The sequence below is a fragment of the Perna viridis genome, chromosome 5, assembly GCF_037379345.1.
Source record: "Perna viridis isolate PV_CMFRI_1.1 ecotype Kerala chromosome 5, ASM3737934v1, whole genome shotgun sequence".
In the NCBI taxonomy this organism is placed as follows: domain Eukaryota; kingdom Metazoa; phylum Mollusca; class Bivalvia; order Mytilida; family Mytilidae; genus Perna; species Perna viridis.
The window spans coordinates 47,628,268-47,652,488 of NC_142449.1; the positions used below are offsets into that span (position 1 = coordinate 47,628,268).

The window sequence follows — 24,221 nt, forward strand, 5'->3', positions numbered from 1 at the left end:
TTTTATTTTCCACAGTTTATTCTAATTTCGTTAAACCTATTCAGTAGGATATAGTCGACTGTACACAAATATACATATGTGTTCAATTTTTACATAAACGTTCAATAAATTATACAGATAATACATCTGTGAGTCATAGTCATTACAATCGAAATCTACCAGGCAGAAGTACAGGCACTTAAGACAAAATATAATGAGCAATAGTCTCTCATTTATAGTCTACAGAGTTCTTATTTATGGCATTTTGAACTGTTTTCTTGAAAAGAGTGATTATTTGTTATGCAAGGGAAAGTCGTACTTCCAATATCGATTTTGTGGGGACAGTTAAATAGCGAAAAGTACATGTCATACCCGCATTTATGGTCATTAAACAGAATCCCCGAAAAAATATTATGTTCATAATCGGATATGGGTTAACCGTTGAGCTCCGATAAAACTTACATTCAAATATTGAATAAAGAACGATTAGGCATGGTTGCATTTTATGATAATACTCAATATTTGCCTTTTAATCCAGGAGTAATTTACAATCAACGTTACCTTGGTTGAGTTGCTGAAATGTAGACACTACGGGTGTCGTATTGTTAGTTAATAAGACTCAAAGAGATTAAGGATGTCATTGTAGAATCCGTTGTCATTCAGAGGATATGTTAGATATGATCACCCTCTTACATCCTTGGAATGAACTCACTAATCTAAAACACAATTTAGTGTGTCCTTGACTGCATTTATTGATAATGACTCCTATTCATTAAGAAAAAATTGGCAAAGACATCAGATTCCAAGCATTTGATCAACAAAGGTGTGTTGTAATAGAGGATGAATAATTCATTTTCTTGATGCCCCTGCTACTGAGCGTAGTCTTCAGTAATGGAAGAAGGTCATTGGTTTGGGGAGAAGATTCCACCAACGCCCGTTTCGAGGAAATCTTTAAATGTGGTTTGATAAAACGCGACAAGTTTTGGTATTCGATTCTAGTCTGAAGATATTTTTATAATAAAACTTATTATTTTATGAGCTGGTATTTTGGTTCTTAAGTCATACAAAGAAAAGAATGTACATGAAATAATTAAGGATATTGTCGTTTTTATTCCTGACGAACAATTTTATCAGGTTCTGTCAAAGAACAACAGCTGCAACCTAGCTGAAGATAATTTACATTAGAGGGGATGAAGACTTTCTTTGTGGTCCACTAGTCTAGAAATGTTAACGAAAAAGCGAATGAAGTTCTCAAAATATGAAACGCAACAATGACACGGTCTTTACTCTAAACAGACAGTCTACAGGGGTAACTTCAAGGCATCCACACTTTAAAATTAACGAATCTATAGTAGTACGGAGCAAAGTAATCAACTTCGGAATTTAATTCATCTTTTTTTCAGAAGTTTTGAGAGATTCTATCACTGACTGTAAACTATCGTACACTTGATGTTCAGCAGATGTTTGCTTCAATTACCAGTGTTCATATCAGTGCATTTTGTTCATGCTAATCATAACAGATGATCGACTTGAGTATTGTCCAGCTAATCAAGATGGTGGTTAGAGCGACTGTCAATAATATGCTTAACCTATAGATTAATTTACTTTTAATTACTATTTTTTGTCCTAACAGTGATGAACTTTATCCCAACACTACTGCTTTCTTCCTTCATCCATAAAGCTTATCTAGGACGTCTTTGATTTGTCTATACTTTGTTTTTGTTGTTTGTTACTGTGTTTGATTGTATTACTTTGGCAAACAATCGTTCGTTTGCTAGAACAATATATGTAATTAGAATTGATGATGAATAATCAACATTGTTTGTCTACACTACGCGCAAACAGAGGTTATTTCCGAAAAAAAAATGATTAAATATTTTAATTTCATGGTCTTGAGATTTTGAACCGTCATATATTGTCAATTTCAATGGTGGCCTTGAAGAGTTCAGTTTGTAATCCTGCTAATGGTTTATATTCTTGAAACGTTTTCAGTTCTCAATGATTTCTGGACATGCCACCATTTTAGCTTTATCGTTTTTCAAGTTTATGCTAAGAGCTGGTGCAGACATCCTCCGACCACGAAGACGTATTGCTCTGTCAATAACAGGCGGGACTTCATACTGGATCGAGGCCCGCGACCCGCGCCTCCGGTGACAGTAAATGACTGTTGTTTCACTTTGTGATTCGTCAGAATCTACACTGTTAATTGAAAGATTACTAACATTCATGTTTTCGCTGTGGTTATTCACAAAAGCCTGAAAGGCTTCATCCAAAATTTCCTCAGACACACCCCGATTCGCCCAGATACATGTTACACCTGGAAGAAAAGTCTAAACATTTCACCTGGTATTGATATTGCATAAAACTACAAAAGAGTATACACTCGTATATGCACACAGAATGTCTACAACGAAATAAATGTACTTATTTTTGCATGTAAAGTCAATAAAAATAAAATATAAGTACTACTGTCGACCCGGCAACAAACATGTTAAGTGTAAGTTTTTGTAAGAATCAGGTGAAATTTAAAAAATCTGACAATTTCACTCAGACATGCTTTCTCTATTTGAAAAAAAAAAAAAAAAAAAAAAAAAAAAAAAAAAAAAAAAAAACCATTATATCTCTGCATCACTGGATTTGCTTAGAAAAAATTTCTATAGAAGGTTAGAAAATAGTTTTTTACAGAGTATACCAATTTTCAGTGTATTTCAATGAATTTAAAATTCCAAAATAATTTGGAAAATCTTGTATTTTTTCCACGATTCTGATGGTGAAAATCCTCAAATTAAACTTTCAGAATGATTTTTTTCTCACAATGTTTCACCTACTGCCTGATTCTTATAGAGACTTAACTGCAGCTGTTTTGGTAATTGTCTTGTTTTTGCGTTCTTTTTGCATTTTGAGACTTTTGTTCATGAAGTATCAAACTATTTCATTTCGTGTAGTAATGTATTTGTTAAATATGAAGTTGTTTTATGTCGGATGCGGCGCGAAGCAGAGATAACAATATACCCTGCTAATATTGGCGATAGAAATTTATAAACTGAACTTTATATTCTTGGGATTTACTCATACGAAATGTATTAGATTCAATGAGAGACATCCTAGTGATTGGAGACAAAAAACAATTGTTCAGGGGAGATAATCAAATTCAACCATAATTAAATTATTTGGTAGTATTGTTTAAAATGATTAATTTTAGTAATTGTGTTACCTAAACAAGTATGTGCCACTTCGGAGAGATGATCCCTCTCGTCGTCAAAGAACATCATGTCGGGGAAATCTACACCACTATTCTTTTTTATTCTGAAATAAATTGATGTTTAACGGCTGCTTGGTTCTTTTTGAGTAAACCATGTTATTTTGTATTAACCTGGTTCATTTTTGTCGATTACTCCACAGTATACGATTCAATATCGACAAAAACGTATCAAGCATTAAAAGAGAAGGACAACCAAGAGATACTAAAATACAAGTACATGAACAAAACCTGAAAACAGTTAACATACTGAGAGGATTTACATATTCAGTGTAAACAATGGAATAATATACAATAACACAATAACACTGAAGATAAGACAGTAACGAAAACTAAGGCACTTGCAAGTAGAAATCTCACAGAAAACTTGTAGCGATATCAGGCGTTACGGAGAAGTAATAATGTCCTTCTCCACACGCGCCACCTGTTACATTGCAAGTGAATAAAATCTGACCAAAGTTTGGTGGGTGGTCTATCAGATAAAACGTAAATCTAACTGAAGATGTCATGTATCTTCTGTTAGAGAGAAAGTTCATATTGGTCAGTTTAATTTACCTGACAAAAATAAAACGTCTTCTCATGATATCAACAAAGGCTTAACACAACTGTTTTGTAATCGCTTATTGACAGTATCCTTGCTCTTCAAAGAAAGTCCGTGTACCAAACACAGAGACACGGCAGCAACGGATCAATCGTAAAATATATGTCCATAGAATGGTGATATTAGTATATTGCCACTAAGAAAACGGAAGCTTGCGATTGGAATGTCAAAATCATCTCGTTTGTCATAAAGTCAATATTCCCCAAAAAAAATCATGTTTTGAATCTTGATATTCGAATTTCATCCATTTTATATTAATCATAAGTTATCTTTCTGATTTTTTAACATAAGTTTGCGACATATTAAAATTACTTACTGCGAAGAGAAACATTCCTTTTAAAGCAAGCAATATTTGTAGTAACTAATTTTTTCCATTATCATTGTATTATGTTCTGTAGTTGTAACTTATTCGTCATTAGCTTTTTGGATTTTTTTTTTTTTTTTTTTTTTGGATTATTTTTTTTTGTTGAGGAAGATTGTAACGTAAGAAATGCCAAAAATGCATGCCGTAAGTTGCGATAGTATCAAAGATGGCTTGATACTTTGTATATCCAGTTATACTTTGCTCAATATACCTAGACCATAAATTGACAGAATCTTTCGATATTTTGAACAGCTACCTAGATTATTGTATAACCATGGATACATTTTTAGCAAATACTAACTGTAAGAAGTGAGTAATTTTAGATCCTGGGTATATTTCTATATAATCGAAGTAATCGTCCCAGCCAAAGTACGATACCAGTCTTCTTGTTTCTTCTTTATAGAACGCCCTGAAACAGGATAACATATAATACATGCCGTAGGTCCTCCGCAAACCGTATAACCGCTTCCTAATGTCACTCGTATCACTCCGCTATGAAAGTGCTTTGGGTGTATGGCTCTGCTATCCTTAATATTTAAATTTTTACAAAAAAAATATGCATTACTCATTAAGATTTGCATGGTTTTTTTCCATTTGATTGTACTTATTTGCATGAAGAGACATGGTTTAGTTTTGAGTATAGCGGAGGTGTAAAAACGTTGAAATAGCGAATACTAGGCATGCAAGATATCGGGAGAGAGCCTTTGAGAGGACAAAATATTTACATTCCAGGCTTGCTACATTATGCCGTTGTTGTTTTAAAAGTTCTTTGCGTATTGTATTTAGTTCCTGAGTTAGAATGAATATATTTCCAAAAGTCGGTCGTTTTTCGTTATAAATGAAATATTTTACTCAACAGGATGATGGCAAATAAAAAAACACGCGGATGTTTATTGCTTATCAAAATTGAAAATTAATCAAGCAAAATATCATCACAAAATCTTCATAGTGTCGAATTGAAATTCTTTTGTTTTGATGTATAACACAAAAATCAACACTATTATAATAAACTAGAATGTTCTGTTCCAACTTAACAAGATAAAATAAATTTACCGCCAAAAGACGAAACATTTACGATATCTGCCCAATCTATTAACATAAATGTCAGTTTCAAGGTGTTGTCTCTTGGATCTTATCAAAGAAACATTTGGATTAATATGTATTAGTTTATTAAATACATCAGACACAAACAAAACTCAGTGCTTTACTCAACCTTAGGTGGTCGATGGTAAAAATCTTGTCTTGTTGAATAAACTTTCTGCTCAAATGTTTAGCATGGTATTAATTGGTTTTTGATTGAATTAGCAAACACCCTCAAAACTATATCATCAATTTGCATCAACGTGTAAATATTTCGAAAATTATACATTCCAAACGAAATATGTACAAGGTTTTTGCCAGACCTGTAATATAAAAATGGGTACGAATGATAAATGGAAGGAAGAACTGGATGAAATTATGATCAATGTTATAAGGCATCAGATATAGGTATTAACATAATCATCTAAAATATTAAGTAGTATCACAAAAAAAGTCAGGGGCTTGGGAAGTATGAGCAGTTTCTATGTATTTTTGTACTCTGGTGGAACTATTATCTTATGGGCACCAATTTTGTGGTTCTCTTGGTTAAACAAATCACGATTTCAAACTTACTACAAATAAATAATAAAGGTTCCATCAAAACTGTTAGTCTCTGAAGAAACCAATGAAAAAAGAACTGTTGAAATAGTTTCTCCACAGTATTCAGCGCTATATTGCCTTGAGCTCGTTGATCGTATTATGTCTGTTTTAACCAATACTTGAACAAAACAACGCAAATTCCGTTGTTAAATTTTATTCTTCACCTTTCCAGGTCTGCGCCGTTTTGATTAAAATATGTTTTTTTATTTGAATAATTTTCAGTTATTTCATTTATGTTTCTTGTATAAAGATTGTTGTCTTTAGACCTGGACATATCTTGTGTTTACTTTCCAAAGATGATTAATTTATGGGTTTATAATTATTAGAATAATTATCCCTTTTGTGTCAAATAGAATGAAACGAAGGACATTTTTTTAAGAACCGTTTTAAATATTTTTTGTTTTATATTTTCCGATCACTCATTCGTTTCCTTCAACTGCGTTCCGCCCTAAATTATTACTGTTTTTTTGTCATTATTATTATTATCATCATTATCATTGTTTTGTGGTTCGTTACAGTTGATTGGGTCCGTTCAGTTGTTTTAACGAGAAAGTAATCATTGTTTAGCACCATTCTAATAACATTAGAGACAGGTCATAAATATTACCCAGACTATTGTCCATAAAAATACTACCTTATTATAATCAAAGTTGCCAAAACTTTAACAGAAGACATTGAATAATGTCCTAAAAATTGGACGAGCATTCGATAAATAAATTAAACAAACTTCCGCGAGAGGTTCCAACCATTTTACAATTTCCGAGTTTTCATGAAAGAAAATTATCCTCCATTAGCCAAGTCTTTGTTTTTATTATTTCTCTACTCGAGCCGTAGTAAAATTTGATGTAGAGACATAATTTAAACCATTCTTATATGAAGAAAAATCTGTATGTATCCAACTGTTTGAAAAAAAAAACAAGAGAATAAAACAGTTAATTTTTTTTTTCGTATGCATTTGTATGTAATTTAGCCTTACTCAGAAGCTACTGCTAGTTTATATCCGTCTGTGTGTAGTTTGTGTAAAATATGTTCTATATCTGGAAAGGATCTCACTTCCCTACTGTTAGCATCGAATACTTTTCCATCACTGAAATGGAGAATTAAGATTATCAAAAAATACCATATAACGAGAATGGGTATGGTATATATTTCAAAGAGACAACAACCCCACCGGGATGAAAATGTCAGCCTAAGGCCATCCATTGGTCTTCAGTGAACGACAAGGAAATCTTCATACCACAGGGCGGTCTGCAGCTGGCCCCAAAACATCATTATACTTATCATTTACATGTAAGAACCCTCAGCACATTATTAACACGATGATTGTGCTATTTTACTTCACTTTGGTTTGGTATGTCAAGAGGTATCAAGAAGAAAGTTACTGGATATACGTGTAAGATACCATGTTTTATGCTTAGTTGAAATATGATACCAGGATTTTTCTCAATACATCATTATTTACATTTCAATATGAAACGATTGCCTTTGCGATGTCAAAAAAGCTAATTTTGAAAACAGTTTTCGCATGACTTTCGATCTGCCTGTTGTATTTTCAGATGTTAAAGGTCTTGAAAATAAGTGTGTAAAAGCAATTATAGCCAATTGCTTTTTTACATTTATGGTTAACACACAGTCTTTCATGACATTTTCATTTAGCTAAATGTTTCCAGAGATATCAATAACGGCAGGAACATTATGAAGTTTTGTAAAGTTACGAATCTACGGTCTTGTAATATTAAACTTCTTTCTGGAAATAATTCATGACAGTGGATCTTTATCGCTATGGAATAAAATGTTAATTCAAAGGTCGAGCCTATGATTAAATAGATACGGTTTATGAAGATAAGGTGACGAGTGTTAACTCATTTTAGTTCCTTCGGGTTGTTTTATATTTTGTTAGTTTTATTGGTTTCGATTTTTTATGAATTTCACAATGTTATTTTAATTGGAATTCTACAGAAACTGGTTGAACGCTATTATTTCTAAACAAGACTTAACTTGAATGATTCATCATAGTAATAAAAGTTATTTTGCAGTAGTTTAGTGATATGTGAACGCAACCGAGTCACTCGCAAACTAAATAAAGACCGACGGACTTTATGTAATGCTTGTTAAGGATTCGGTCGCGTTTACACATCAAAAAACTCAGTTGAAAATAATTCGTAATTACTTATAATTCCAATTTTATGCAACGAAAACTACGTTTTCACCTTCTGTAGCGTCAATGATAATTGCACTACTTTGTCTCTGAATGCATTGATACGCCACATGCGTTTATACAAAAAGTGAAAGTTATGATTTACATGACGCTGACCAATCAAATTAAATGTTTCAAAAACAATTGGAATAGATATATCCATCGTATTTGAAACTGAGAATTTCGTTTTATAAGTACACTCACTCTGTTCTGTTAAAAGGAGGCTCAACGTTGACTTTTCTGTCAATCCAAAATGGCCATAGTGTGTAATCTGAAAACAAATAAAGAAGTTCTGAAAATGTGGCATTTATACAAATGATGAACATCAATTTTAATTCCTATATTCATGCTTCAAATGATGTTAAAGAATTATATATTCTGTTTTTGTTTAATTGGCTGCATTTATCTAAACACGGGTTATACACCATGATAATATTAAGCTACCCTCGGTTGGAAAAATTAAAATTAAAATTTTCTCAACATATATATACATATATACATACATATATTTATGCAGATGCACTAGAATACGAAGTTCATTTGCGTTTGTTTACATCCATACATATTAGAATCTACGAACGTTTTTCAGAACACAAAAGACAAAAACGAATATCCCCGCTTTATCTTGATGTTGTTTTAATAAATTATTGTGAATGGTAACAAACTTTCATCAGAATTTTGCCAAAAAGCAGACTATACAAAATATGGGACATGTACCAAGTATTTAATTGTTTTTACCCATTTCCCTTCCTTGATAAATAGAACATAACAGGCATTCAAAATATGTCTTGGAAAAGTACTGAGCTGCCTTTCTACGTTCAACAATAGTACAGCTATCCAGAATAAGGTGCATCACAAAACGGAAAGGTATGGTATGAACTTCTAATTAAAGTCTGGTAACTCATTTATAGAAAGGAAGAGACAAAGGTCATATTAATTAAAGCTGACAAAACATGCAGCCCTGCATTCCAATGTTTAACTCAGGTCTCTGACACAACCCGAAATGTACATTACATAACCATTCTCATTAGAGTTCTACAAAATAACGTCAATAATTAAAATTGCATCTGAAAATTCAATTATAATCGAAGCATGCTTCACAGCTGCTTATCTTCAATAAAGATGGTTGTGACATCGGTAAACTCGTAATTATCTTAATGATAATTATTCAACGAAAGACATAATGGGTTTGTCTGTTATATTTTATGAATGAAGCCAGTTCTGTTACTGTGTATTTCAAATTACCTCTAGTATAAACAAGATGGTTGAGTTGAAGAACAGATCCAAGGAAAAGAACATTGTGGTTACACTTTCAGTGCCTTTAGAAACAGCAGTTTATCTGTGTTTATGTAATATGATGGTACTGTGGCACTTGTTCATCTTTGATCCTTGATTTTTTGTAAAGCGTTTTCTTTCATTGCTATTGACATTAAAGAAGGGAAAGGCACGTGTTTTGCATGTTCATAGTTTTGCACTAAAAAGCCTTGAACACGCCTTAGTTTTGATTTTTTTTTATGTTTTGTTAGCTGTCCAGAGTATTTTTCTAAATTATCTTATTTCGAACATCTTCTAAGGAAGATATATATCTGAATGGTCTAGCAAAACAATATGAAAAAAAAATATTATAAAAGTAAACCCACTGATTTTCAACCTACGCCTTTCAAAACCAATCATGTTAAAAATTTAAGTAAAAACTGTATATGCGCCATGTGAAGGTACAAATTGTATTAAAAAGACAAACAGTTGTCGGTTTTCCATATCTGGTCTTTGTCCATTGAGGACAATCTTTTGATTTCCGCTAGAATCTTGGTTCCTTTGATTATTTTGCTACAATGCATCAATAACGACCAAAGTGGACTCTACTAAAAATACAAAAAAACACCCAAAGTGTACTAAGGTTCGATTATGACCAAAGTTGATTCTACCGTTAATGTATAAGAAGGCTCTATAACAACCTATGCGGACTCGGCACAAATTCTACAAATATCGTTGCTGTGTAAAAGAATCAATAGCGACTGTACTCGTCTAGTTGATGAGTAAAAAAACCTTAAAAACGATGGAAATGGACTTTACCGAACTGTTCTGTATAAAATGGCTCAAAAACTACCAATATGGATCAGCAAACAGTATTGAATGAAATAGCTCCATAATCGGTTATATATTTTTATAAGGCCCATTTACGACCGAAGAGGACTGTGTCAAACCTTTATTGTCTACTTATGTTTTGAATATCATGTTCATTATGAATCAAATCCTGTTCCATTGATATTAATATTCAGTAAAGTTCTAACCTTCTTAATAGTTGAGATCTGACAATTTAACCATGTCAGATTTATTCTTTCATATTTTCTTGCGAGCAATGTTACACATAACTCAACTGTTTATTTTTCCACATCAAAGTATCGGTTCAGAACGTTAAAAGTATTATGCTGTGCTACAGGAGATCACATATGCTTACTTCCATTAGGAATAGATGTATATATATAATTTGGTGTATACACGCGTATGATCTAATTTCAAAACTTTGAAAATATTCTTCTTAAAAAAAAAACTTGATGTGTTAAAATAATATTTAAGGGCTTATTTTTGAAACTATGTAGATAAATCTAAATGATGTTTTTCTTGTTCTGGTAATATAAATAATGAAATTGAACTGTTCGGTTCTAGATTCAGCAAACTCTGGAGCCAAACTTTTCAAGAACGCAATGATATAAATTACACATGTCTATTTGAAATGACTAAGCGTCGCTTTTTATGCTTTTTATGCAATCAAACAAAAAGAAGCTGTTGCATAATATTTGTTTGCTTTGTTTTTGCATCCTCTTTTCATATAACTTTGTAGATTAATCATCATTGGTGTCGTGATGATAAACAGATGTTTATTTTCTTGGTCGTACATTGTGTGTCAAAGTCGCCATGTTTTTATATATCTGAAACTTTTTGTCTTTACATTTCAACGTTACCTATATAATCGAATCTTTCGAGTGATGACACACTACAAACGCATACATTTACGATGTTCAGGGAAACAGTTTGCCTTGTCTTGATTAAACGACAATTATCATATAAACTGCCTCATGAGAGGACATTTAAACTTTCTATCAGACATATTTTCAAATACATGTGGAATTCACAGCCAGATGAATTTTCGTACAAAAAGTTCAAAACTCATCGTCAACTGTCTAGTTAAATACCTGAAGTTCATCAGGTGATGGTCATTGTACCAAGGAAAGACTAACCCAATGCCCTGTTCATTTAATACCCAAAGTTCATCAGGTGATGGTCATTGTACCAAGGAGAGACTAAACCAATTCCCTGTTCATAATAAAGCCGAGGTTGATTCTGTTTATTGCCTCCTCAGAATAAAATATGTGTATTTTTAGTATAGTGTTATCAAAGAATTTAATTAGTGTCTTCTTTTTGGACTTAGAGTAGCATGATTGCTTTTTTCTAATGCTCCATTTTTATTTTTTTATTTTTTTTTATTATTTTTATTTTAAGTAGTGTGAATTGAAACTTGCGTTCTATTCATTAACATGATGAAGTTCAAGTTGACTAACAATACACATTAAAAATATTTTACTTCATTCTTAGAAATATAAAACTTTAGATTGTTGGTTATACACCATATGTTTCAAGGGAACACCAACAATGTTATTTCATTTTGTTGCATTCAAAGACCTGCCATTGTTTTTATATAATCTATGAATGAAAGTCCTATTTCCTCGACAGATGTTCATTGTAATTAAGGTCAGCATGTACTGTTAGAACAACAATCATTCGGTGCCAACATACCCGTTTTTCAAGCGACGTTGTTCTATAAAGCTTACGTATTCAAATACTGTCTGGTGCCATGGATTTATTTTGAAATGATAATTATATAAGTTCTCGATCCGAAATCCATTATCGATATGATATATCAGTGTAACAGTAATTCTTTTAATTTAAAACTGATAAGGATGCTTGTAAGACAATCACGAGAAACTATTTCAAATAATTGCAAGAAGGCACAGATAGTGTCACTCAGTGCCGTGGGGCATCGTACCCCCTTATCATGTACAATCTGCATTATCTCTTGTTTCTTGATTAAAGAATAGTTTCATATATAATTTCATTCGGTCCCAGAAATAAATTTTGATGTTCCTAGGTATGGGGCCCAAAAGCACATCTAATTCTGAGGTCAGATTGATTTTTGTTCAACTGTCTTCCCTTTCTTTCATTCGCAGAATCATACTCGTAAGATGCATCGATACTTATTACGCCAAAGTTCAAATCAATCGGTAGTAAATTTATTCTTGACCTGGACAATCAGAGTTCATCGTTGATTATGCTTGATAACTGCGAAATATGTTACATTATTCGCTAGAATAACCAAAGCGTGTGTTACATTGTCACTAATATAGTCTCCAGCGCGAATTGCAATTACAATAGTAACAGTGAAAAATTTGTATATGTAACTCAAAATATATGTGTACCTGTAAACATTTTCAACATTGGATCTATATTACATGTGCAGGCAGACATAGGTGTCTATGTATTGTGTAAATATGCATTTGTTTATTATTTGATTTCTACAAAAAAAAATAAATGTAGTTTTTGCATTTGTTATAAATCTAATATTACGTTCCATTATGTTTATAGATATTGCCGTCTTATGTTGAAAAGTACATTTTTAATGAAATAATATATGACAAAAGGGTCATAGTGAATGTCATCCTTCTTGAATTCAGACTTCATTTACATGTTCAATTTTTAACATCTTAGTCTTTTTCTGTCTTTTTTATTGATGTGAGGAACGAATAAGCAATGCATATTTATATGCTGGCTGCAGATATTACGATTCGCGTGATGCCAAAGATCCAATCAATCGGCAGTAAATATTTCCTCGACCCGGACAATCTGGGTTCATCGTTGATAATGTCGATAATTTGTAAAATATGTTAGGTGTATTGTCACTATGCGTGTTTTATCATTGATAATACTGTCCTAAATCAGCACGAATTTCGATTACTATAGCGAAATATGTAACACTGATGGGCGTCTTCGTCAAATATGAAAGGTATTTATGTACCTGTCGATTTAAAGTATTCGAAGTTGACGATGCGGTCGATTACTTCAGTTGCATATGTTAGTATAGACAAGACATCAGCCGTTTCTTTGCTGAGGGCGCCTATATAATGTATGGTTATAGCCGGATAGTGATAAACATGTTAAATCGTAAATTGAAAATGCTCAAGTAATCTCAGTTATTCTTCATATTTTTGCATCTACATCGGCGGCTTCAATGGTTATCAGATTAATGCCATTGATCTTTTTATCGCATGATATGATCAAATTCCTCAAAGGCCTTTTCTACAGCCATCGGAGGTAGATCATACAAAAAATCATACAAAAAGAGACATCTCACTAAGATATTAATTATAATCAAGATTCATGAAAATAGTGGAATCAAGAAACCATAGTTTGAACCAATCGATTTTGAAAGTCGGAAGTCACATGATAAAATAGGCAACAAATAAAGGAACAAGAGAAAATAAATCTTCGAATTTTAATTGATGAGTTTGAAATAAATATAATAAAACCAACTCTTTTCTTGTGTGAGATGCACAATACTAACATTCTGTGCTACAACGACAACTTTTGATGTAATAGAGATGAGAGATACAAGAGCATTAAGATCATGGGTGAACTGCGTGCTACCGTAATATCCTGATAAGATATGGGTCCGATTTTATATGAAATTCTCAAATTGATGTCAATTAGTTTTAATTAAAGCGATCTTGATGGTCGACATTTTAGTTTCGAAAAGGTTTTCGAAACTTGCCAATTGGACATTTTGTGATGAAACCGGTTCACGAAAGTCATCGTTACTGTCATACTAGAAATAACCATGATTAATCAATCAGCAATCTTGATTAGTCTCCATAGATAACATATTTAAGAGCACATTTTTACCAAACTTAAGTACTAGCCACCAGAAATTCCCAATAAAAATTGGCATATACATGTGATGTCCGTTTGTCAGCGCAAGTTATAGTTCCTTTCATTGTTTCATGCCATTATTAAATGCATTTTGTGAGAGTGCAAAACGTACACCGGTATGATACTTTGTAATAGTATTCACGACCTTTGAGATCAAAGATATATTCTCAAATATGAAAATAAATGCACAAATAAAAAATAACATTATATCTTTGGTCACGTAAATCATTAGAGGCATCATATTATATGGATTGGCCCTATACCAAGAATGTTCCTTTTCATTTTACTCAAGGTCAATAGAAATATTTCAGATTTGGACGCTGCTGCAATAATGACTATAACATGTCAGAGGTGCTTGTTTTCCAATCTCTGTTGAGTTCAATAGTTCCTTGAGAATCCAGCAATAAATACCAACTAATGACCATCAAGTTGATGATTCTAAACACAAGTGTAAAGTAATTAATTTGTACACCTTATTATATTATTTCCATTTGTTTTGGCAATCCTTGAATTCCCTAGAAAGCATTGAGATGTAGGATTAATTGGAAATAAAGAGATGAAATGTATTTGTTATATCTATTTTTGCCATGGTGTTTGTCGTTATTGCATATCTCAATCAAAAGCTAGACAATAAGTACATTACAGTTAATGACTGTTAGATAAAAGGTTTCACCTTGTATAAAATCAGAAAAAAATCATAAAAAAATATTGATATAGTTTTAAATGCCCAATCTATATGAAATTCAAATAAGGTAAATCATGGCGCAGAAGAATTAAAAAAAATCGAACAAACGGTAGTTTACTTTCGGTCTTAAGTTACTATATTTTTACCTAAATTTATGTAGTCATTTCAACATACAGATCTGTATTTTTTATGAAAACATACATTTATTTCCACTTGATTCAAACAAATCAAGAACGATGACGTTTTCCCGCACAATTTATTTATTTGTATCTCAAATGTTCAACAACCGATCGACAAAATAAGGCTGCTGTGATTAGATGTTAATATTAACATTACAAAATTTTCAGTCGACATTCTAAGCATCGTAATCAAGATAAAGTTGCGTTTTTCAAATTCGTCTTGATTAAGTACAATAGCTTTTTCAATAACAATCTTTCCGTGCATTTTTTTTTTAATCTCATGACCTTTTCGAAAGGTTAAATGGAATGAAAAATTCTTTAATGATACTAGATAAAGTGCCTTACATTACCTTTACATCGGTTTGGGTACAGTAAGTAGCAACTTCTCGTCTACAGATGTACAAACGACCCTACTTTCAACAATTCTTGCTTCTTAATACAATATTCATTGTGCAAAAATTCTGTTGTTCGAAATCCTTGAAATAATTCGTGCTGGAAATTCACCAAATTCTTCTTTTAGAGTTTCAAAACAAGCGGTATAAGATCAAAACCGAAAATAATACTACAGTTTTTATGTTGATGATCGTTTAATGATTGCAGTGATAATTAACATTCAACTATTTTTGACAATTTGATCGATTATGATTTCTGTCGATTGTTTTCACACCTGTAGTCAATGAAGTTGTCAAAATTCCTCTGTCTGCTCTTTTAACATATGATTGGAAGCTGTCGAAAGAGTAGTTGGTCATGTTGCTTATGTTGTTTTCGCCTTGTATTTGGCGTTTATTTATTAATACAACCCTTTGACATTCACATATGTTGATAGATCATATGATTACTGAACTGTTCATTTAAATAATTCGTTTTAATGTATTTGAACTTCGCATTTAAGATGTCCTATTAATTCAGTCGTACACGATCATACGACGGTAAACCACATTTTTGTTTACTATTTTATATATATTCCTTGTGTTTGATATCATCCAAGACATAAACCAATGCTACCACATTGTAGATGCTTTTTATTGCTTATTTTTTTAACCTCTTGAATACATTGATTTTTAGTCATTGGGAAAGAATTTACAAGACCTAAGACAAAAAACAAAACAGATAATGAAGAGAAAATTATAAGATGATCATAAATAATCTTAGTAATGTGAAAGAACTTTTATTTCTTGTTATCAAGATCCGTTATGTTCGTTAGTTTGTGGATTTTAAAAGGTCGTCATGGTTACTTCGAATTTTGACTTGTGGTTTCGGATTTCGAATCGAATCCCCATTTTAAGTGATAATGCAAGATAAAAAAAATCACATCCGGTATTGGTTTCCATTATTCTACAATAGCGAGAAGCATTTTGAATGAATCAGATTGGGTAAAAACGTTTTTTTCTTTTATAGATCGAAAAAGTGTCTCAAGGTGTAAAGATGACCTCTCAGTTGATACGGTTTGCTTTTTTACCTTGTTTTAAAATATAAATGAAGAAGCTAAACTTGTATCTATATGAAACATCATTTATTGATGCTTAAACTGTTTGTAATGGCAATTATGAATCCCTTAAGAACTCATATCTTGCGAATTCCCTGTAATTTGAAAATTACCGTGAAATCTTTACATAATCGAAAGTTGGTTGTAGAAATATCGTCACTAGAGCATACCCATAATTAGTTCCGTTCACTTGTCTGCCGTCTTTTTAAGTCAAATAATATCAGTTAAATCGGTTTTGCAGAAAGCGTTGCAATGTTATATTAATATTACATAACCCTGTCTGACACCATTTATTTTAATGTTCTAGAGTTTGCTGATTAACAAACACGATTGAAAAACTTTTGACTATTAACCGAGTCATAATCTTAAAGAGGAATACATACTTTTCAACATACAGGATCAACTTCATGTTCTGTATAATTCATTATAGATGCAAGATTAAGTTCCAAATTTCCTGTTTGATAGTCGTTACTTTCCTACTTATGTACATGTAGTTATAAAATAAATACAAGTCACCATTTATATTTTGCAAAATTAAATTTTAACATGCTGTACGGTACATTTACATGTATTTCAAAGTGAAACCTCTCATCAGCAGCATTAGAATCAAATATATATGAAGATATAATGTAAAAATAATAGTATAGAAGTACTTAAAGTCAATAGTATCGAAAAAGAAAGCCAAATACATCACCGAAATATCATGTGCATCACAAGGAATGAAGCTTCAGTCTCTTAGGTATTATTTTGAAATAAGTAATACTACAAATTTTGATAAATATGATATATATATAATCTGATATAAAACAAAAATGCCAATAATATATATTGCTAATTTCGTTGGTGTTATAATTAATTATACTTCACTTTTAGAGTGTGTTAAAGAGCTGGTATATAAGACTTTGGATTATCTTAACACATGATTTAAAAAGAAAAATAATTGAAAAAAATCAAAGTATCAAATACTTTGAAACTTGTCTAAACCAAACCATTTTTGGACTTCAGGTGTTCGATAAAATAAATCAATGATAACAGGAAGTTGAAGCACCTAAGAAAGAACAAGAACTAACGGAAATTACACGTACAATTTAACAAAAGTAAATGAACAACCAGGTCTCTACAAATGCAGATTGGAGCACCACAACCATAATGACGACCATTTAACTTGTGTTCTTGTATTCTAGTAGGAACTTAACCTTGTTCTAGCAGCCCAAATGTAGGAAGTCTAGCACGATTCAAAATGTTCGCGTAGATTCGGCGAGCTCTGGTAACATGTATTAGTTTTGATGCGGTTGCTGAAAGGATGTTAGGTTTCAAAATCTAAACAACGAGAAATTACGTTTAAATCCTCTCATACATTAGGAATATCCGATGGCTTTTAAAATTGCCATGAACCATCCTTCTAGTCAGTTTTTAAATCAGAGATTTGAAAGTGATAGACTGAAGTTGTACGTTCCATAATCGCCATTTCGAACACGCCAATGATTTGTCTATCTAATGTTCTAGCTCTCAAGATTTTTATCTTGTCTTTCTTTAATACTGATTTGTCATGACTAAGCACCATCGAATTCGCTTACTCTACCGATGTACCTAATTTATTTTTATTTCAGTTCTCACAGAAGTTCTAGGAAGTTAATTTCTGATGTTTCAATATTTCTTTTTCCATTCTACCTAACAACAATTAAATTCAACATAATGGTCGTGACCATCGCCGACGTCCTCCATAGACATTCTATATTTGGACAATAACTTGAAATGACGGATCAGTTAGAAACTGAATATATGGTATTCAAACTTAGATATACGACTGGGATTGATTATTGCTGTTAGTAGCCCTAATCGTTAAAAGTGTAATATTCTAAAAGATGAAATATGAAAACAACTTCGATGAAAGTTTTTTTTTATAATGACAATTTATATGTTATTACCTTGTGCACGAGTTACATCCCAGTCATTATATTTCTGTGTTGTTTTGTCGTTGTTCTTTTTTAGATTTTTTATTCGTTTCATTTTTTTATATACAATTCGATAACTTGAGTAAAATGATAACGATTGTTGATAAAGTCACGACCAACGGCAATAGACTTACATTTCGTTAATTTATGAATTTAGGCCATGTCCTATAAATGACGTAAGTGTATTAACAAAAGTACTGAACTGATAACATCAAGGCAACAGTCAAAAAAGACTGAAAGGAAAGTCCGTATAACAAAGAAGATAACTTCTATCCTTTCAACGGCGCTTTAAGATTACTTTAATGGTATAGCTATCAAGTATCAAATCAGTTAAATAATTGTTAAAATTCTTAAGAAAAGTCACGAAAGTTTAGTACACGTAACAGATATGGTTTTGTTCTTAATTAAAAAAAATCACAAGACTCCATAAATAACTTATGCGGTTGCATTTTTGCATGCATGTCGTGCATCTTTTCTGTAATTTGATTTCGATCGCACGTGGCCGTACAACTGGGCTCATGAACAGACTATGGTTAAATACCAATAACCACAAATCAGAATTAGCTATTGTGGTTAGTAATTAACTAATCAGTTTTGTTCCAGGGATTGTTTACTTGCTAATTACTCTTAATTACTTATACAGACAAGTAAATTTTAATTGGTTACATAACTGACGCCTGTCTTTTCCATATTTACCTTATTGTCATTCAATCTTAGAATCATGCAGGAGATAGCAAATGTGTGGAATATTTCTAATTTGGCTTAAATCGAAAAGTCTTTACTTTTCCAGTAAACACAAAGTTACAATGTAAGATATCAGTTAGGACCATTGCGGTAATTTTCAACTTTCCTGTTTTTACCTTGACATTGTAATTTGTTTAACGGATTTAACTTTTCGACTAATCCTTTATATTGCCAAGAGTTTATCGGTTCGGAAATTTTGCTATAAACATAGGTATTTGTGGCCAAATGTCGAAGAGGAATCATTTGAACAAAGGTTATAGCGGTAATAAAATAATGCAATCCAGGGACAAAGACCAGACATGGAAAACAGACATACACTACAAAGAACATAAAGTAACTAAAATCATACATACAAAGTAACAAAAGCAAATCAGCAACTCGGACTCTGCTTTTCTAGAAACAACCGCCGAAAAAAAATATTTAAAGATGATATTATGGTTGAATCAACTATAAAAACTGCAAAAAGTTTTCACAGCAAAATTTTTAACCAGAAATTTAATACAAATAAAAGTCTTGTTAAGAATTGCAATAGAACGATGGTGTAAATGTTCTAGCTGGGAGGTTTGTCAGGTATATAAATCTCGACTACTTGTGACAGAGAATGATTAAAATAATTATATGTAGCCTTTTGCATGATTCCTAGATGGGATAATACTTGACACCCTTACTGGTAATTAAAGCTTCATGCAAACGATGGAATTATGAATGGTTTCTGTAAAAGTGTCTGATGATTACAAAGCAGGTAGTTTTGAAAATACAATCGCAGTCAAATGAAAATTGACGAGAAAAAAATAGATTGAGATTCTAATCTGAAGTACCATCTAGGAATAGTGCTAACTTGGCAGCACTTATTTTCAAAACAAAAACAAAAAAGATGTCGTATTTTTTTAAGAATTATTCTGCCAATCAACCCCTGCAGGTTCATCAACCACAATATTTAAGATACAGATGTCATAATCATAATTTGTAATACAAAAAAAAACTTCACTATGAATATAAAGTTAAATGTTCAACATCACCGCAAAAACCCTTTATCAGCATTTAAGATGGAGATGCAGTTAATCAAAACAAAATTGCATGAAAGTAAAGATTAACAATGAAATCGACAATAAACTGATAAAAGTATGGTAGTACCTCTTCACAAGCCGATTCCATAATACACTGTTAAACATCAAACTAAAGAATCAGTACTATTCTGTACAAAATTAGAACAAAGTTACACTAATCCTATCCATGATAATGTCATGTCCAGAACAAATCTGATATTATAGATATTATATCTTCAAACAGCTGATACTGCAATGGTCCTGATTTGGTACAGGTATTTCAAACAAACTGATGGGATAAATCTGGGTTTTATAGAGCGTCAACCCTCCCTCTTCAATTGCGGAATATACCGTTGGTGATTAAATAGTATTTGCATTCTAAAATATGTAGTATACTTGAGTAGATAGGGGCAACTCTGTTGTTGTACCTATTGATAATGATGTTTACGGGTCAGCTGCAGCCTGTTCTGTGGTATGGGGGGCTTCCTCGTCGTTCATTGAAAACTAATGGATGACCTTGGGCTGACATTTCTTTTTATCCCGATGGGGTTGTTTGAAATATACACCATGCCTATTCTCGTTATATAGTGTCATTTTCGGTAAATCAGTGGACATATCAGCATAAAGAATAATTTTAAAACTAAACTGTGGGGAAGGGTCCCACTAATTGAAGTTTTGTTGATTCAAGGCGACAGACATGGGTGCACCTTTTTCATGTAAAAATTATTTTGACTTAAAGTCCAGTTAATGTTATGATTTATGATGATATTAGTGAGGCTAGGAGATTTTTGTTAGGTTCTGCATCGTTCACTTACAATCCATTGTCCTGTAAGACTGATTATTGACTATTGTTTAGACTTATTAACATATAAATGCCTTGGTCACAGTAATGAGTTGATAAATACTGTAAAAATGGCTAAATACGTTTTAGTTTTTGATTATTAACCATTGATTTACTCATTTCTTTGTATCATCCATAGGGAGTCAGAGAAAAGGATAAAACGTGTATTGTCCACGTCGTTGTAATCTTCGCAATTGTTGCAGTGGATAGATCAACACAAAAAGTGGTTCACAAAAACGCCACCGAAATCCCGAACAAACAATGCTTTTTCGATTAATATATGCTTTATTTTCTCTTAACAATAATCCTTTTTTTATTCAGATGTCTATTTTTGAAAACAAAATGCATCCTTCTTCCTCTAAAACCTACCAAATCCATCAAATCGAGATCGATAACTCTTGCACAGTACTAATTTCAAAATAATCTATATAATATTTATTTCGATTGGAATACGACTGAGTGACAAAGACTGGTTATAGTGTCGCTGAATAAGAAATAAAATTGTATTTGGTGAATTTTTCACATGCATTAATCACCCACTCTCTGATTTCGATGAGGATTGAAACATAAAAAGAAAATTGCCTGATTTTTCAGACCCATTAGAAAATATCGCCATGAAGAAATATTTTACGATATTTGCAGGGATACGACGTAATACAACTTATATTCCAGTGTTTAAGAACCCTCAACGCAATATCTTACTACTATCAAGAGTATTATTGGCTAGAAATGAGCAAGCGCTTAGATGCAATGTTGTCATTAATTTGTAAAACATAGCATACATTTTATTTGTAAGTTCTCCACAGCATAATGCAAACGGCCCATTATTCTCTTTTTCATGCTCATTATACGGTGCTAAAATATACAGTGAGTCATTAAGCTGAAATATTATGGAAAATTTCTGTTGATCGATTTAGTGTAGACTCATGATTTTTTTTAATTTTCAGTTGCTTTCTCTCTCGTCTTTCTGAATCATAGTTCTTATCTATGACGTCAGCTATTGTGTATGTTTTTTCTGTGATTTTAAAGGTTTCAAAAATCTTATATTACAATATACACGAAAACCTTTTCACTCCGAAATGTTAACGTAGACAGAAACTTTCAATTTGGAAAGAAATTTTATAGTAAAATGCTATAAAAATGTTTTTGTCATGGTGGAGTCTATTGGTTTTTTTGGGGTTTTTTTTTTTTTGGGGGGGGGGGTGTTTGCTTTTGTTTTTGTTTTTTATTTGTTTGTTCTTTTATTTAAATTTTGGACATATTCGTGCTAATTGTCGGGACGCAAAAATTAAAGCACAGCAACATTTTACCCCAAACATTTTTGGTTATTCCTCTTTTTGAGCATATTTCGTAGATTCTAGGACCGCGAAAATTACATCATAAAAATATAAAATAGACCATATTAACAACAAAACGTAAGATTTTCGACCTACAAAAATAAATATTTACACTGTATTTTATGAAAACAGTATATGCAGTCTTAATTGTATCAGCTCATAGTGTTAAACCAGATACTTAATGAGGTTTTGAATGGTATTTATGGTAAAATTCATACACACAAACCCAAAAAGTTCCTAACGTACATGTACATTGTCCCTTTCCTTCATTGAGAAATCTCGATTCCCACATCTTGATCATGTTAATCATCATAATCCATTACCCATCAACAGAATTGTAAATTGGAATGGTTACTCAGTGGAAATTTAAACATACACACACCTACAATTAATTTGGATATATGTGTCAGGAGACAACGACCCTTTTCTGATGACAAGTATGTTGTATTACTTTGTCTTCAGTCGTTTTCTTATTGTTTACGATATCATAATTTGGCAGTTATACCTGTAATATAGTTTTGCAGACATCTTCATGTCTTATAGCGGGCGTAGCATTAATGACGGAAACTGAAAATCATCATCTTCGAGTGTTATGTATTTAATTAGTTGCATGGGTGTGAATTATGTAGGACAAAATGTGAATGCAGAATTTGAAATTTACCACTTTATTTTGCTTTTTTGATTCTTCTAGAACACCAATTAAGAGCATATCAATTAAAATCGTTTTTTTTAAATTCAAAGTTTAAATTTTCAAAAAATATTTAGCAACTCCTGTTTTTATCTATATTTATAGTTTCATAGTTTTGATTTCTTTGAACTTAAATACCTACCTTGTCCTTCAGAATTATATAAGGTATCGTGCTAAATCTACTTGGACATTTTCGTTTCGGGTTAAATATAGAAAAATTAAATATAGACAGGTATATTTTCTGTTTATTAGTTGAATTAATTTGTATATTTTTGTCGTTAATAAAAATAAACTAGAAATGCCTACAACCAGAAATAAACGGTTAAATGATAATGTAAAAAACAAATTTCTGAAAAAGGAATTATTATGAAAGCTGAATACTTACCCAAATCGAAAACGATCAATTTTGGTCTCGGTTTACTTTCCATAATTCTAACAAAAAATTACAATTCCAAAATAAATAAGTGTCAAAATTTTGTCACACACACATATTCATTGATGAAGTGGAAACCCGTCAATGCAATTAGGAAGATTGTCAGTATCTAGTGTCTGCAGTCGTCAGTTACCCTGTGAACTGAATAATCAACATTAAAGTCTTATTACCAGCTCTATAGCATTTAGCTGTCGAAAATGAATTGAGTGTTAGGATAATCGGTAATATGTAGAAAATTTGGCGCGAAAATGTTTGTTGCTATATGGCACGTGATACAGAACGAATAACGATGTCTGATTATAGAGTAATGTTTTTCAAAGTACAAATTGATTTTAATCTTGTTCTGTAATTGAAATTAGCTGTCCATACCTTGAAACAACAAATATCGAATTACTAAATATATTTTCAAATGAAGGTTTGTGCTGATGATCGTAAATAAAAAGATATCGAAATAAATATCGGTTTGCACTTTGCATAAATGGTTTGATTTATTATTTTTGGGATTATTCATGATATGAAAATACTATGAAAAAGACTACTTTTTTTATTTGGTTTTATTTGTTTATTCTGTTTTGCCTCCTATTATTTGTTTTGTTTGTATTAAGTTTTACTCAATTGGGTTTTTCTTGGTTATGTTGACGGTTTTATTTATTTGTGAACACGAGATGACCTTTATTTTTTTTTTTTCAAACGGAATTAGGTTTTTTAGACCTATTTTATACCTAATTATATGGTATTAATTTCGAAATGAGGATAACGGTTTTA

At 31.7% G+C, this 24,221-nt stretch overlaps 1 protein-coding gene across 1 annotated transcript; it reads right to left on the reverse strand.

Moving 5' to 3' along the window:
* Nucleotides 1–23,692, reverse strand: LOC148617999 (magnesium-dependent phosphatase 1-like). Its single transcript, XM_088585713.1, has 6 exons — nucleotides 23,409–23,692; nucleotides 8,285–8,351; nucleotides 6,860–6,970; nucleotides 4,505–4,612; nucleotides 3,194–3,285; nucleotides 1–2,296 (listed from the first exon to the last, which is right to left on the reverse strand). Exons 1-6 carry the CDS (start codon nucleotides 23,449–23,451, stop codon nucleotides 1,968–1,970), a joined length of 750 nt encoding a protein of 249 aa, XP_088441839.1. The 5' UTR covers nucleotides 23,452–23,692; the 3' UTR covers nucleotides 1–1,967.
* Between the last annotated feature and the right edge of the window lie 529 nt (nucleotides 23,693–24,221).